General features: G+C 37.8%; 1 protein-coding gene across 2 annotated transcripts in view; it reads right to left on the reverse strand.

Moving 5' to 3' along the window:
• Window positions 1-238: 238 nt before the first annotated feature.
• Window positions 239-12,424, reverse strand: part of wdr46 (WD repeat domain 46) — a 25,437-nt gene continuing 13,251 nt past the window's right edge. For both annotated transcript variants that reach the window (XM_007562273.2, XM_007562274.2), the window contains 12 exons: window positions 11,521-11,601; window positions 11,320-11,432; window positions 11,133-11,220; window positions 9,625-9,686; window positions 8,087-8,191; window positions 7,838-7,988; window positions 3,892-4,127; window positions 3,341-3,494; window positions 2,505-2,652; window positions 1,809-1,999; window positions 1,593-1,706; window positions 239-687 (listed from right to left, as the gene is read on the reverse strand). In XM_007562273.2, the coding sequence (XP_007562335.1) occupies window positions 568-687; window positions 1,593-1,706; window positions 1,809-1,999; window positions 2,505-2,652; window positions 3,341-3,494; window positions 3,892-4,127; window positions 7,838-7,988; window positions 8,087-8,191; window positions 9,625-9,686; window positions 11,133-11,220; window positions 11,320-11,432; window positions 11,521-11,601 (1,563 nt within the window). In that variant the 3' untranslated portion in view covers window positions 239-567. The remainder of the gene's footprint in view (window positions 688-1,592; window positions 1,707-1,808; window positions 2,000-2,504; window positions 2,653-3,340; window positions 3,495-3,891; window positions 4,128-7,837; window positions 7,989-8,086; window positions 8,192-9,624; window positions 9,687-11,132; window positions 11,221-11,319; window positions 11,433-11,520; window positions 11,602-12,424) is intronic.

Consider the following 12,424-nt stretch of genomic DNA (forward strand, 5'->3'; position numbering starts at 1 on the left):
ATTTTCTGTTAAAAATCTAAAGGAAGTTTTAGGTACCGGTTTCATACGATTTAAACAGAATCCAAAAGGCATTTGTGAATTTAAATGGATTTAGAGCAAGATTTCCTTGAACATCATTATATTCTTGCATTTATCCCTTTAAATTGTTGTCAAGCAACTCTGCACAACAGTCTACTCATTTTGCTTCTATAAAAATATTAAACAAGTTATCTCAAAAGAACCACAACTGACAAGGTCAAACATGCAGGGAAAGTTTTATTAGTACTAAAAGAAAAATCTGGGTGACTGCTGCCATCCACCACATGATCACAAACAGGATGTGCTTCAGGCTACAGTCAATAATTAGAGCAGACCAACCGGTGCTCTCATCAATGATTTCATGAACTGTTTCCCAACAGAACCCGGGCCAGACTTTGCACCATGTAGCTGCCCACGACACCAAGAACCTCTGCTTTCGATGTCCTCGCAAACCACTGAGTCGTAAAAACAAAAAGAAGTTTCAACGTGAAGGTCAAAGATCCCGCCCACAGAACGTCACTGCGTTTGAGTTGCACAAAGAGTCCTTTTCTATTTTTTGAATCTGTCCAGAGCAGATCTTTTTCCAGACAGTGCTGCTTTCTTCTCCTTCATCCTGTTTCGCTCTTCCTCCAGTTTCATTCTGTCCTCCACAGTTTTTCTGATAACGTCCTGCAAAGGCCAGCAAGCAAACTGGATTATACACACGCTGGAGAACAAGTAGGTGGTTTTACTGACATGAACAACATCTACAAAAAAAGGTGATCACAAAAATTATCCTTTGATAATGAATAAGAAATTGAATATTGTTTGAAGGGTTCTGTTAGATTAAGAGGAATAAGCCTCAGATTAAAATTCCCATACCTCAGCTCCCATATCTAAGGTTGTTGGCTAAGAAACAGATGTGACGGCTTTCGTTAACACAACGCAACACAGAAAAAAAACGACTTAGGACACATCTAGACATAGCAGCCTTAAAAATATACCCACCTCTTTCTCTTTTTCCACATTTGTTGAATTACAATCACAAATTTCAGTGTCTTTCATTGAGATCAACACAAAGTAGTACATAATTGTGAAGTGGTAGGAAATAAATATTTTATTTATTTCTAATGTCTAAAAATCTGAACCGTGTGGCATGCATTTGTATTCTTCCCCTTTACTCCTGTGTCCCACAATAGAAAGTAGGTGCAACCAGCTGCACTCAGAAGTTGACATGCAGGTCATTTAAATCTAGCTATTCTGGGAAAATCTTAATAAAAACTTTCCACATTGTTACAGACTCCGTTTTCCACTGTTTGACCACTTATGTACATAGGTTGATGTTAAAAGTATAAAATACCAGTAACTGTAAAGGGAGGAGAGAGACAACAGGAGACGGAAGGAACAATGGAACAATATATTGAATGATAGAGGGGTAGACAAAAACATAACAGCCAGAGCTGGAAAGCAATTTCCCTTTCACTTCACAACTATCCACTATTTTGTTGGCCCATCATAAAATCCCGCAGAAATACTTCTTTTTAACTGTGAAAAATGAGGAAATGTTACAGGGCCCACTTTAAGGAACTGCTTACCCTCTGGTCCTCATGGGCCACTTGCCTCTTCCGCCTTTCAATACCAGCAGCAGAACTGCGACCTTTTTTCTTATGTTTCGGAACAAATTTCTCTTTGCCAAGTGGATCAAAGCCCTGAAAGAGAAGACTTATGCTTTTACAAACTGCACATTTTACACCTTCGGTGCAGTAAATCATATCAAGAGATGCATCTGAATAAAAAGTCTACCAACTGACCAGAGCTTCGACTCTGTCTTGATGCCTCTGCTCAAAGTTAGCACGATCAACATAACCCAGCTCTGAGGGGTCCAGAGTAATGAGTTCAGGCTGAATCTTCTCCAGCAGAGCCTTGACCTCCCACTCCTGCCTCTGCTTTGCACTGCGGTATGGATTTGCATCCAGACCATCAAAGTTAGGCTCACCAGCCCCTGAGATTGGAAAAAAGGCAAAAACAGAGTAAACAAACAATGACTTTAGAAATTTTTCTTTAAATAGAACAATATTTCTATTTATATCCAAAATAAATAAACTATGATGCTATTGGTAAAAAATTATTGTTATTTTGTGCTGCAAAAGTGTTTCACGCTTCATCAGACTCCAAATAATCTAAGAAACAAGTGCAAAGTTTGGCCTTTACATTTTCTTATTGACATTGAAACTTTATACTAGAAAACTGCATACATAAAGGCAAACATCCATTTTTGCTCATAAGAAGCCAGGAGCATGAACAATAATGTTTTTGTCGTTTGACCACAGACATTATGCAAAACCCCATTGCAATGCTACCAATACCCTTCTAAAAACAGATTTTAGGTTTCAAATGCTTTCTGGTCAAAAGTTTTAATACTTCCTGAGGCCTTCAGGGAATTTGTGCATAAAAGCTCAAACACCGCAGAGGTTATGTTGAACTGAAAGCTACAAAGACGAGCTGACCTGGTACGAGCATGCTGGTGAAACCCTCTCCATGTCCAACTCCGAGGACATCCTCAAAGGGGCAAAAGCCAAGTCCCCAAACTGATCCTCGCACCCGGTGAGCCATGTAGGGTTTAGTGACTGGCGTGCTCCAAACATCCCTGTAAACCTGGAGGGAGAGACTAAAAAAAGTTACCTAGATTCACTGGAAGGATTTATAGATTACTTTCTAAAACAAAAGAAAATTCAAGTTCTGAAAACGTCCTGCTAAATAATCCTACTCCTCCAACAGGAAACAGAAACATTTAAATCAACTCCACCAAATGTGATAAGAGGAATCCTTAGATATCTAGCAAAAAATTATCCCAGGAAATTAATGATTACTATAACGGTGCAGTTGTCCTGCAACATGTAAAGAGATATATAAACAAAGAAGAGGTGTGTATAATATTGACCAGGTGTGGAACAGAAAGAAAAGCCATACAAAAATTAAAACTTGTGCACCAAATTCTTGTTTTAAGAAATTATTGTAGCAGTTTGGAAAAAAGATTTTAATCCTATAAAAACAGTTACAAAGCATCAATAAAGAAAAAAAAAACTTCTCTTGGCTCTGATTGGCTGCTCATAGGAGCACTTAGAAGAGGCAAAGGAGCGACATTTATTCACAGATCACCTATCTCTACTATGCTGTCACAACACAGTGGCGGTTTTGAAAGCATTTCATTTATAAAAATTACACACTGCAGCTTTCCAGACCACTTCTTAAAACGCCACAGTTTCCAACCCACATCAAGATAGTGAAGGCCCATTTCCTTGCACTCAGATCGCTATCTCTGCAGAGCTTTGGAGACAGTCACCTGAACAATGTCCCCTGTGGCTGCAGACAGCAGTCCTCTCTGGCTCAGAGACAAACATGAAGCTCCAGTAGGAAGGAAGTAGGACCTGAGGGGCTTGAAAGCTCTGATGTCAAAGACTTTCATTTTTTTATCCATTCCAGATGTAATCATGTATCTGCCGGAAGACACAAAAAAAGCCCCGAAAGTCATCATGAAAGGTAGCTCTCTAAGTAAAGTTACAAAATTACAATGCATATTAACATGCTGATGGTGTAATAAAAAAAAATCCAGACAGCACTCGACTGTCATCTTAGTTTTTTTTTTTGTGTGTGTTTTTGCTGAACAATTTTCACATCTGACAAATTGTTGGAGCAATAAAGGCAAAGCAAAAATACTTCTTTTTCTGTCAAGAGAGGTGTCAAATATAAATGATGAAGGAATAAACGCAAGTATTAAACACATAAAGAAGGCATTTAAATGCCATTTCTACCGCAGCTATTGTTACAAGCATTTACAAACTTTTAATTCTAAATTTTTTCGATAAGAAATCAAGCAACTTGCATGTGACTCACGTGCCAGTTTTATCCACAGTGACTGAACGGACGCCACCCTGGTGACAGAGCATTTTGACCAGGGCTTCTTTCTGATTGGGTGACCAAAGCGTAACTGTGCCGTTGGGGTGGCCGAGGTGGATGACAGCGTTGTGAGGGTTCTGGCACATCACATCAAGCCGGCCGGTCTTGGTGCAGATGGCTGCCACCTCCTTTCCAATGGACACATCCAAGTACTGCAGGAAGCCCGTTGCACTCTGCAGGCAAGAATGAACAAACTAGAATAATTTGTGGATAAAGGGGTTCTAACCAATAAAAACATCCATTAGAGACCAATTCTGGGATGATAATATAGGGGATGCATGAGAAAATGAATCTGAAGAATCACCTTAAAGGCAAGGTATTATGTATTTTAAAGAAATATTGTGCCATTTTATAGCACAATCAAGTACTTATGTTAACAATCAGTTTTTTTTTTCATAAAAATGATGTATATGTGTATATCAAGTATGACTTAAAATAAGTTTGACTTCGTAATTTGACACCACTTTAAAAGTTTTAAGGCACTTGGATGTGCCTCAGCATATTTGTTGTGATTTAACGCAACAACACATTTCTAAGCTGAAAGTTGTTGAAATGAGAAAGTTGAAGAGGACATGAATAGGTTTGCAATACGACGCACATTTGGGATGACAAGTAATGTCAAGTATGAGGAATCTACTGCAGGGAAGCTCCACAGTGCATGAATTCACACACTGCATGTTCAGAGAAAACATTTCTCCCTCCACTTGGAACAGGCCATTTGGATTAGCATCTGGCCAAACATCTGGCCAGACACAGCCCCAGACACAGCGACGCCATAATTACATTTTTGAGCTGCGCTCAACTCTGGCTATCAGAGACAAAGCAGCGAGATTAATATCTTATTACCACTTTTATCACAATCTCAAATCGTGGGACGAGCAAACAAAATTACCAAGACAAAGAAGTTTGGTTGCTCATAAAATAGCACAGCAGGATGTTTTATCACCCAAACTTATCTAATCAGATTGCTCCGAATGCTTGATGCCCGCAAACGACTGTCACTGTGCTTGCATGCACAACACACTGTCCTGCTTCTCTTGTGTGTGGCAGAAAACACCAATCTTGACAAAAGTTAAACAAAAACAGACCGATGTCTTTCATCAAATCAGAATGCCCCTTGTAAACACTGCATTCAAAATCAGTTTTATTCGTCAACTTTGTGGACACAAACAAGAACTTTGACTTTGGTTCTGGCATATGATGCGAGTAGATTGAAATTCAATTATTATATATATATATATATATATATATATAAAAACAAAAACAAAACAAAACAAAAACAAAAAAACAGCGCTATCTTTTTTTATTAACTGGAATTAATTTTTGCTTGCTCTAATTTTTCTGCATGCGTTGCTATGGATACACTCGTTTCTTCTCTAATGTGTATATGAGGTGTATGAGTAGTGCGTACACAAGCATGATTGACAGGGCTACGGCCTTCCTCCTGGCTGATTGGTTGTTTCTGATCAAGGTTTGTACTTCTGCAGATCTCAGAAGAGCTAGATTTTTTTAACAGATTATCTGTCTTATATGATACTGTCACGGCATAATGACAGTTTCAGCAAATATGTCAAAACATATTTTAATAAAAGTTACTCTCTGCTTACCCTATAGCTGGTTCACCATAATTTAGCCAGCCACAAAAACTAAGGCTAGCTAGCAAGGCCACCAATGACGACGGAAAAACGTTTTATATCTGTAAAGGTAAGTTGTGTCTCCACCAGCAAATTTAGAAGCGAGTACACAAGGATGATTGACAAAACTAATACACTCCTCCTGGCTGTGACTGATTGTTTTTGACCGGGTGCTGTGCATTTTTGTAGACTACAATAGTCGCACTGGGAGGAGATAGATTTTTTTTTTCACAGAGTATCTGTCTCATACCATACTGTCATGGCAGTTTTAAGAAACATATTTTGTAAAAACTACGTACTGCACTCGTAAGGAGGGAGAGGGCCGGGTATAATCAACTTTTTTAAGCTTCGTGTTGTAATGTTATTGCACCATACCAAAAGTGTTGCTTTGAATCATTTCATGCATGTTTGATGAAACCTTGAATCTCCCATGGCAGCCATGCGGGTGTGTCTAAACGCTTGTGGATAGGAAGCACTTTTTCTCAGTCCTCATCTGACCTCCCACTCCACAGAGCACCCCTCCCCCACAAAGCGCCACCAGACTACTGTCAGCAGCAATTGGTGCACCTGGTGGAACAGCGTTTGTTAAGCCTATGCAAACTAAAATGCTCCTAAGGGATGTACGGCACTATGGGAAAAGACTGGTGATGACGTGCTGTAGGGCTAGTGTACGAAAAGGGTAGGATGTTCCTAAAGAGACTGAGAATTTCAAGGCAACCATTCATCCTTTTGCTGTCACTTTACTGATGAGGTCTTTGTTTTATACTGTATCACTACATCACTGTTCTGTAATCCCATTTCTCCGATGTCCTTTCATGGTTCATGTGGCTCTGTAACTACCCTCAAGATGGATAAAAGATGTAAAAATGGTGGTTCAACTTCAACCACACCATTTAGTGGTAGAACCAATCAGCTTAAGCCATAAAGAACATGTGCAGATCCATGAAGTACACATTCAAAAGTCAGATGGAGGTTTCTGACCACAAATGCCTGATTTGAGTTAATGAAACTCTTCAGTCAAAATTCGAGGACTCAGATTACTTTTTTCAACATTATATTTAAACTCTGGCTTTGTTTAGATCTTGATTGGGAAACTGTCTTAATGGAATGAAGTGGAAATTTACAGTGTTCCTACACATTTTCTAGAACAAAACTCCATACATTCCCAGGCTGATTTTTTTTTTCATTCTTTTCATTCTAAGCATTCTAATGTGGACAGCCTTATCACTGATTGTTTGTGAGAAAGGGGAGACTGAAAAAGTCATAAATATAGCGACAAAGTGGATAAGTTGAAAACAGTGATTCTTTAGTCCTGATCACAGCTACACTCACATCCTCCAATCAGTCATCAAGTCAGCACATGATTCTTGGCTCCGCCCACTTTGCTGGAATTTTCTGAAATTTGACAGGGTCAGTGCTTAGCTTTCAGAGGGGTGTTACACTTTAAAGCACAATTCATTTAACTTTGGTGCCTTTATTTTAGTGACAACCTAAATCCTAATGGGTAAATATTTAGGGTGGATATAGTATACAAAATTCACGTTTTGCATGTTTTTTTTTTTAAATAGTTTTTACTTCCAGTTGGGTCTCAACTGCTTCTAAAAACAGTGCTTTAAAAAAAAAAAAAAAAAACACACCCCAGTAAATTTATGTTTTTGGTGTCTGCAGAGCTTGGTCAGCTGGTTTTATCGCTGTGTGTGCTGTACAATGGATGCAGGAGGGTTATTGACTATCATCCAGAAACCACTGGCTGCATTTTTGTTGTTTGCACAGAAAGCTCAACTTCTGCTTTTCAAAAATGTAAGGTTGAATAATTGTGCATCTGCTTGCAGCCATTTTCATGTGCAAGTTTAAATGTTGAGCTGGGGGGCGTGGCCAGCAGCAGCACATTTGGATTTAAAGTGACAAGGGGCCCTAAAACAGCTCATTCTGAATGGGGCTCAAAATATCTAATATCTAAGAACGATTTTGAGCAAAGAAATTGACATACAAGTTTTGTATAGCCTATAGACCATTCATAACCTGTTTGAGGAAGGAAAATAGGCCACCTATAAGATAAAAGTTTGTTCTGGCAAATTAAAACTAAAGTAGGTCAATGTAATATAAACCAACATAAATCCACTAGATTTATGAAGCTTTATTAGACGTTTCCTTTAGAAAATAGAAAAAGGAAAAACAAATCTCCACTGATCCAGACAAGGACCAACATATAAAGCCTGAATAAATGATGGGCAGGAGGTTAAACTCACCGCTGTAGCCAGAAGAAAGTGGTACGGGAGGAACTGCATTCGTAAGACGTCGTTAAACTTACGAATGCAGTGTAGCTCTATCCCGTTAGAGTCGTAGATGTGGAGCCACTTCTTCTGAGCCACAGCAAACATGTGTTCAGTGTGGAGCCACCTAAAGAAACACAGACCAAACTCTGTAAGACTCGGAAACACACAATGTGAATATTTGTGCACAGTGCAAATGTTTTTCTTTTCTTTCTTTAAACTTACTTGACATCATTGACAGACTCCATGACGTTTAGCTCACACATGAGCTGTTTGGACTGCCAGTCTACACAAGCTACATGGCCTCTCCGTCCACCCAGCAGCAGATGGCTGAAGCAAAAACAACACGACACCATGAACATTGATCAGGACGTGATCAGGACGAAGGAAGCATCATGACTTTCAAATTCCAACATGAAACCAAAAAGCTTTCTGAAAAAAAAAAAATGTATGCTAAATTTGATTTTTCAAAACAAAATAAATAAATAAATTCTTATCTTCAAAATCATATCTTCAAGGCTTTCTAAGTCTTTCTAACAGAACACATTTATCTTCCTGTGAAATCTGACACAGGAAATCCAAACAGCCAGTCTTAAAAACCCCTTACAGCATCAGCAGACATTAACTACATATGAACGTTTGATGAAAGGACCAAATAACAAACAGAAATAAAAATTGCCCTGAAACATAACCACATGCTGTTTATTACTGTACCATTTATTACTGTATGGCTGGTGAAATGGCTGAATTGATACATATGTCTGCATTCTTATTTATATGATATATAGACATATCTGTTTTATTTCCTTTGTAAATTTTTGCATACAAGCAGAATGTTGACACATAGTGCAAGAAGCACAAGCACCTCACAGGACAGACAACATGGGTGAAAACCACACATTTGTATAATGTTTCTATGCATGAAGTTGTTATTTCTGTTCCTGGGGGAAGGAGTTTTTACGCATCTGTATGTGTGCAAGGGCAGGATGTTGTTAACTGTGAACTATGTAAAGCAGGGCTCACCAACTCCAGTCCTCGAGGGCTACCATCCTGTAACTTTTAGATGCGTCTCTGCTCAAACACACCTGGATCAAATAAACTGCTCGTTTCCAGCCTATTGCAGAGAGGAATGAATGCTGGTGAGGGAATTCAGACATTTTGGAGCAGAGGTGAATCTAAAAGTTGCAGGATGGTAGCCCTTGCAGACTGGAGTTGGTGACCCCTGATGTAAAGGATATGAGCCACTTCATTTTCAGGGTCGTGGTTCTAATTTGAGTCAGAGCCTTGAAATGCTTCCGTCTTCGAATAAAGGACATTTCTGAACAGTTTTATCTGGCCTTTATAAAAGAATTTCCACAAAATTGGATAAGTAGTCCAATCATAATTAATCTTATATGCAAAAAAAAAAAAAGAAAAAAGGAAAAAAAAAAATGCATTTTCCAAATATAAATTACATTTGTTTAGCTTTGAGGTGACAAATACAACAAACAAAATTGCAAAGTTGAGCATGCTTGAGCTTTTAAAGCAGGTGTCATCTGTGTTTCATGATTAGTATGCTTGTTAACTAAAAAGATACTGAGTTGTTTAGTTTAAAATCTCATGGTGGTGACTGTAAGGAAAAAACTGAATAGGAATCATAAATACCTGCAGGCTGACAATTAAAATGTTGTCAGCAGCTCTTTTGTTACTGTACCTGTTCACGTAACATAAATCATGTCTCATAAATCATAAGCCCAACAGCGAGTATGCATGTCAATACTCACCGTCCTGTTCTGCTGTAATCCAGGCGATATGGACCGAACTGACACAGTTTTAGATTAAAATGCTGTAAAGAGAGTTAAAAAAAAAAAAAATTAAGAGTTAGCAGAAACCATCCATTTTGCAAATATGGTTTTGGTGCAATAAAATGTATTGTACAATGCATATGGCCTTGAAACAGTTTGATTAAAAAAAAGAGAATAAATAAATTTAAAAAATAAATTGCAAATGGCTTGTTTCCTCATAGTTTTAGGTCAGTTAAGACTGCTCAAATGATTTCAATCTTTCTTCAAATTCAGATATTTAGGTACATCTCCAGAAAGTAACCTGGACATGTTGGGTGTCGGACCATGTATTTCTCACTGCTGACCTAACTGGTGAAACAAATTCGTAGGCCACCTTGCTCACGCACTTTTTCAACTTACTTGACAGATTTTCTATGGGACATAAGTCAGGGGTTTTGGTGGACTGCTCCAAAACACTGACTTTGTCAACCACATGTTACTGTGTAGCACATTTTGGGACTACACTTAGAGTCAATGTCCAACTTACTGGTTAACATGAGATGTTAACCAGTAACATCTCATGTTACTGGTTAACATGAGATGTTAACCAGTAACATCTCATGTTACTGGTTAACATGAGATGGTGCATTAGCATTTACACTGATGTCCTTCTCTCATGATGCAATTTATTTTGAGAAGTTCACCAGCCCCTGTTGTGGCAAACACGTGTTTTTGGACTTGCAAGCTCTTAAATTTCTCTTTCAAATTCAAGGATGCTCATTAGGACCAACCTCTTCAATTTCTGTTTCTTTGGACCTTAGGTGAGAGCAAGGAACACTTGCTTCTTTAAGAATATTGGAAACCACATGGGTACCTCTAATTAGCGTGAAAGTTGTGAAGAAGCATAAAAAGACATTATATTCTCATACGGCTAAATTTAAATGCATTGCAATCTTAAATCATGTTCATTTCTGAATGTGAAGAAAGTAGAAATTACTCGCTTGTCTTTTTGACATTTAACAAACAGAAATAATGATAATCAGAAATGACCTAAAACAGGAAACATTTAGGTTAATTCAATACCAGACTGTGAGATAAAAAGGTTGTGCTGTTTTTATGCAGAATATGCAAATATCTGGTTTTAAACTGGGTGACTAAAACCAGATACTCGGTTTTGTAGGTGTTTTGTTTGTGTGCAAAAAGTCTCTTTGCCATTGAAGTGTCAAGCTCTCCAGTGCCCCCTAGTGACTCTTCCACTGAAATTTATACAGTATATTTTGGCATGATGGCAATTTATTATTTAAAATTTTTACAAATATTTTACCCAATTATTAAACCATTTCCTCTGATTGAATAAAGTTAAACAGTCTTTTCGTAACAAACATAATGGTTTGATGAGTTATGGTATAAAAACAAATTATGGTTATCTACTACAAACTTCTATATGTAAAAAAGAACTTTACTTCTGCAGTGTCTTTAGAGTAATAGTTCATGTAAAACCTTTGTACCTTTGCTCCAGATGTAATGTCCACAGCATCAGCAATATCCTCCTGTGAGATCATGCACGTATCCTCATCTTCATCTCCTTCTAAAAAGCTGACATCAGACAGAGAAATGGTTTAAAGTGAAATGGCTTCAGATATATAGCATTATTTTTTTTACAAAGTAGTGCATATTTTTTTCCAAGAAAATTACCCTGCGTCTTCTGGCAGCAGGAGGTCAAATCGAGCGGCTTGTTTCTGGGCCATTTCTGAAGCTTCCTCTGAGCGAGTGATGATGTCCTTCAGCTTGTAATGATGCTGAAGAGGCTGAAGCGACACCAGAGAAGTACAGAGATGAGCTACAAAGACAGCCAGCTGCACAATGTGGAAACAGTTTGTGCACAAAGGTGCTTACCTTCTGAATTTTGCCTTTTCTCTTGAATTTCTCCAGCTTGCCTTTTGGGATAGGAGGAGGCCCGGGGAAAGGGTCGGATTTCTGAAAGACAATTCAGATTTATTTACAAAGTTATAAAATTTTGTCTTTATAAATTAAGACAAAATGGGGGGTACAAATATTGTAGAGCCTTTGTTGCTACAACATCGTTTCAGGATGTTCAGTTAGGCATAATCTTTATAGTAAATTTCAATCATTAGCAGCTTTTTCCACGATATTTATGGGACAGTTGAGTAATAAACTGATGGCAACAGCCAGTCAGTAACAAGGTTATAATAAATTACCTAACTACTTTGCATGTATTAGGGCTGCACAGTATATTGCAAATTGATTATTACTGTAATATTATTGTATGCATTATGCAAATTGCAAAAAAATGCCTGGCTAAGTATGAGCTAATTACCTAAATACCATACACTCAGTCTATGTCTGTAATATACACTTGTTTAACATGACAAAAAAGACAAGAGATGATAAAGAGATTATTAAGAAACTTCAGCAGTTATCGGCTAGAAGCAACTTGTTTAATAAAACCTTGTTGCTGAGATAGAAATGTTACCAAGTCTCTCAGCTTAAATAATCCAGAACCAGATTTGTAATAACGAAGTTAAAGACGGCTAACTTAATAACATAAACCTAATATACAATAGATTTTAGCCCTGTTAAAAATTATCTGAAGGCATCATTTCAGCCATCTATCATGTCAGTCTGATTTGATTAGAAAAGCAGAATGTTTCCTCCAGAAATTATTTCTCGTAAACTCCAGTGACATAAAGAAGTCACTTCATTCTAAGAAAATATTAAATACTGACTTATATTCTGCAGGGATGCGGTTGTTTAATCTCAGTTAGCTTTTCATGCTCTT

The sequence above is a fragment of the Poecilia formosa genome, unplaced genomic scaffold, assembly GCF_000485575.1.
Source record: "Poecilia formosa unplaced genomic scaffold, Poecilia_formosa-5.1.2 Scaffold135, whole genome shotgun sequence".
Taxonomy (NCBI): domain Eukaryota; kingdom Metazoa; phylum Chordata; class Actinopteri; order Cyprinodontiformes; family Poeciliidae; genus Poecilia; species Poecilia formosa.